Source organism: Otolemur garnettii, unplaced genomic scaffold, assembly GCF_000181295.1.
Source record: "Otolemur garnettii isolate 467f Iridium unplaced genomic scaffold, OtoGar3 scaffold00029, whole genome shotgun sequence".
Classification (NCBI taxonomy): domain Eukaryota; kingdom Metazoa; phylum Chordata; class Mammalia; order Primates; family Galagidae; genus Otolemur; species Otolemur garnettii.
The window spans coordinates 17,622,885-17,624,448 of NW_003852424.1; the positions used below are offsets into that span (position 1 = coordinate 17,622,885).

General features: G+C 48.8%; 1 protein-coding gene across 1 annotated transcript in view; it reads left to right on the forward strand.

Moving 5' to 3' along the window:
- UHRF1 (ubiquitin like with PHD and ring finger domains 1) overlaps positions 1-1,564 on the forward strand; it is a 38,099-nt gene extending 36,535 nt beyond the window's left edge. Inside the window, exon 18 of the mRNA XM_012804450.2 lies at positions 1,418-1,564. Coding sequence (XP_012659904.1) covers positions 1,418-1,564 — 147 coding nt within the window. The remainder of the gene's footprint in view (positions 1-1,417) is intronic.

Genomic DNA, 1,564 nt, shown 5'->3' on the forward strand with positions numbered 1-1,564 from the left:
AGCCATCATTGTTGTTTGGCGGGCCCGGGCTGGGGATTCGAACCCGCCACCTTAGGTGTATGTGGCTGGTGCCTTAGCCGCTTGAGCCACAGGCACCGAGCCTTGCTTTAACCCTTTTTAGAAAATTTTATTATGGTAAAATACATATAACATAAAACTTATCATCTGATCTTATTTTAAGTACATAGTTAGCAGCATTATACACACACACACTGCTATGCAGCCATCCCTCCCCTCCATTTCTGGAACTTTCTCATCTTCCTAAACTGAAACTCTGTCTCCACGAAACAGACTCTCCACAGGCCCTTGGCAGTCACCATTCTACTTTCTGTTGCTGTATAAGGGGCTTCTGTGAGTGGGATCACATAGGATTTGTCCTTCTATGTCTATTTCTCTCATCGAGTACAGCATCCTCAAGGTTCATCCAGGTTACAGCTTGTGTCAGTTTTCCTCTTTTATGAGGCTGCATCATATTCCATTGTGTGGACAAACCATATTTGTTAGCCAGAGCCTAACATGTTTGCCTGTGCATCCAGATGTTAGGTATGTTGAACAGAAAGACGTACCTTTTGTTTCTGAAATCAAGACCATACGTAGACTTCGTCTTGAGAAAGAATTCAGGAGTCTTCAAAAATACAGCCTACATGTGCTGGTTGAACGTACTGTGGTGTCAGCCTCTCCTCTGTGTTGACATTTGTTTCCTTATCTAGTTTTGTGATGACATCCTTCATAAGATGCGTACCTGCGCAGGTGCCTACATACCTGTGTGCGCTGCTTCCTTCCTCCCCCAGAGCCTGGCCAGGTGGATGACGGCTTCCCTGTTTGGTTGGAAAGCTAAAGCTTATCTCCACCAGGGATGGACTGGTTGGGAATTGAGTTTGAACCTAGAAGTCTAAGTCTGTCAGTCCTGGTGCCTTCTTTCCATCCTTACTGGTTTCCTTCCATTGACATTTGAGTGTCTTCTCTGTGTTGGACGCAATGCTCAGTGTTGGGAGAGAAAAGACATAGCTGCAGGCCTTAGAGTGTCCAGCCTATTACACAGAAGTATATTGGTAAACAGGGCACTCCAGCAGGCGGTGACCAGAGTGAACTGCTGGGATGGGCCCAGGTAGGGCTGCCTGTGACTCTCCAGGAATGGCAAGGAAGGACCTCTTTGAGGTGACTTTAGCTGAGGTGTGAATGACAAGAGAGTCATTCACCTTAGGAGGTATGACCTATAGTAGCAAAGGCCTGGAGGCGGGATAAACTTGTGTCGGAGGCATCCTTGGGGAGGCCAGGCTAGTGATGGGTAGAAAGTGAGCCTGGAGCTTATGAGAAGTCTTTGGGGACAGCCACTACCCAGACTCCCAGAAGAGGTGGCCAGGAGTCAACCAGATGGTATGGACAGGTTGCCTCACCTATGACCTCTGTCTTGTAGGATTGCCTGGACAGATCTTTCCGGGCCCAGGTGTTCAGCTGTCCAGCCTGCCGCTATGACCTGGGCCGCAGCTATGCCATGCAGGTGAACCAGCCACTGCAGACCATCCTCAATCAGCTCTTCCCCGGCTATGGCAATGGCCGGTGA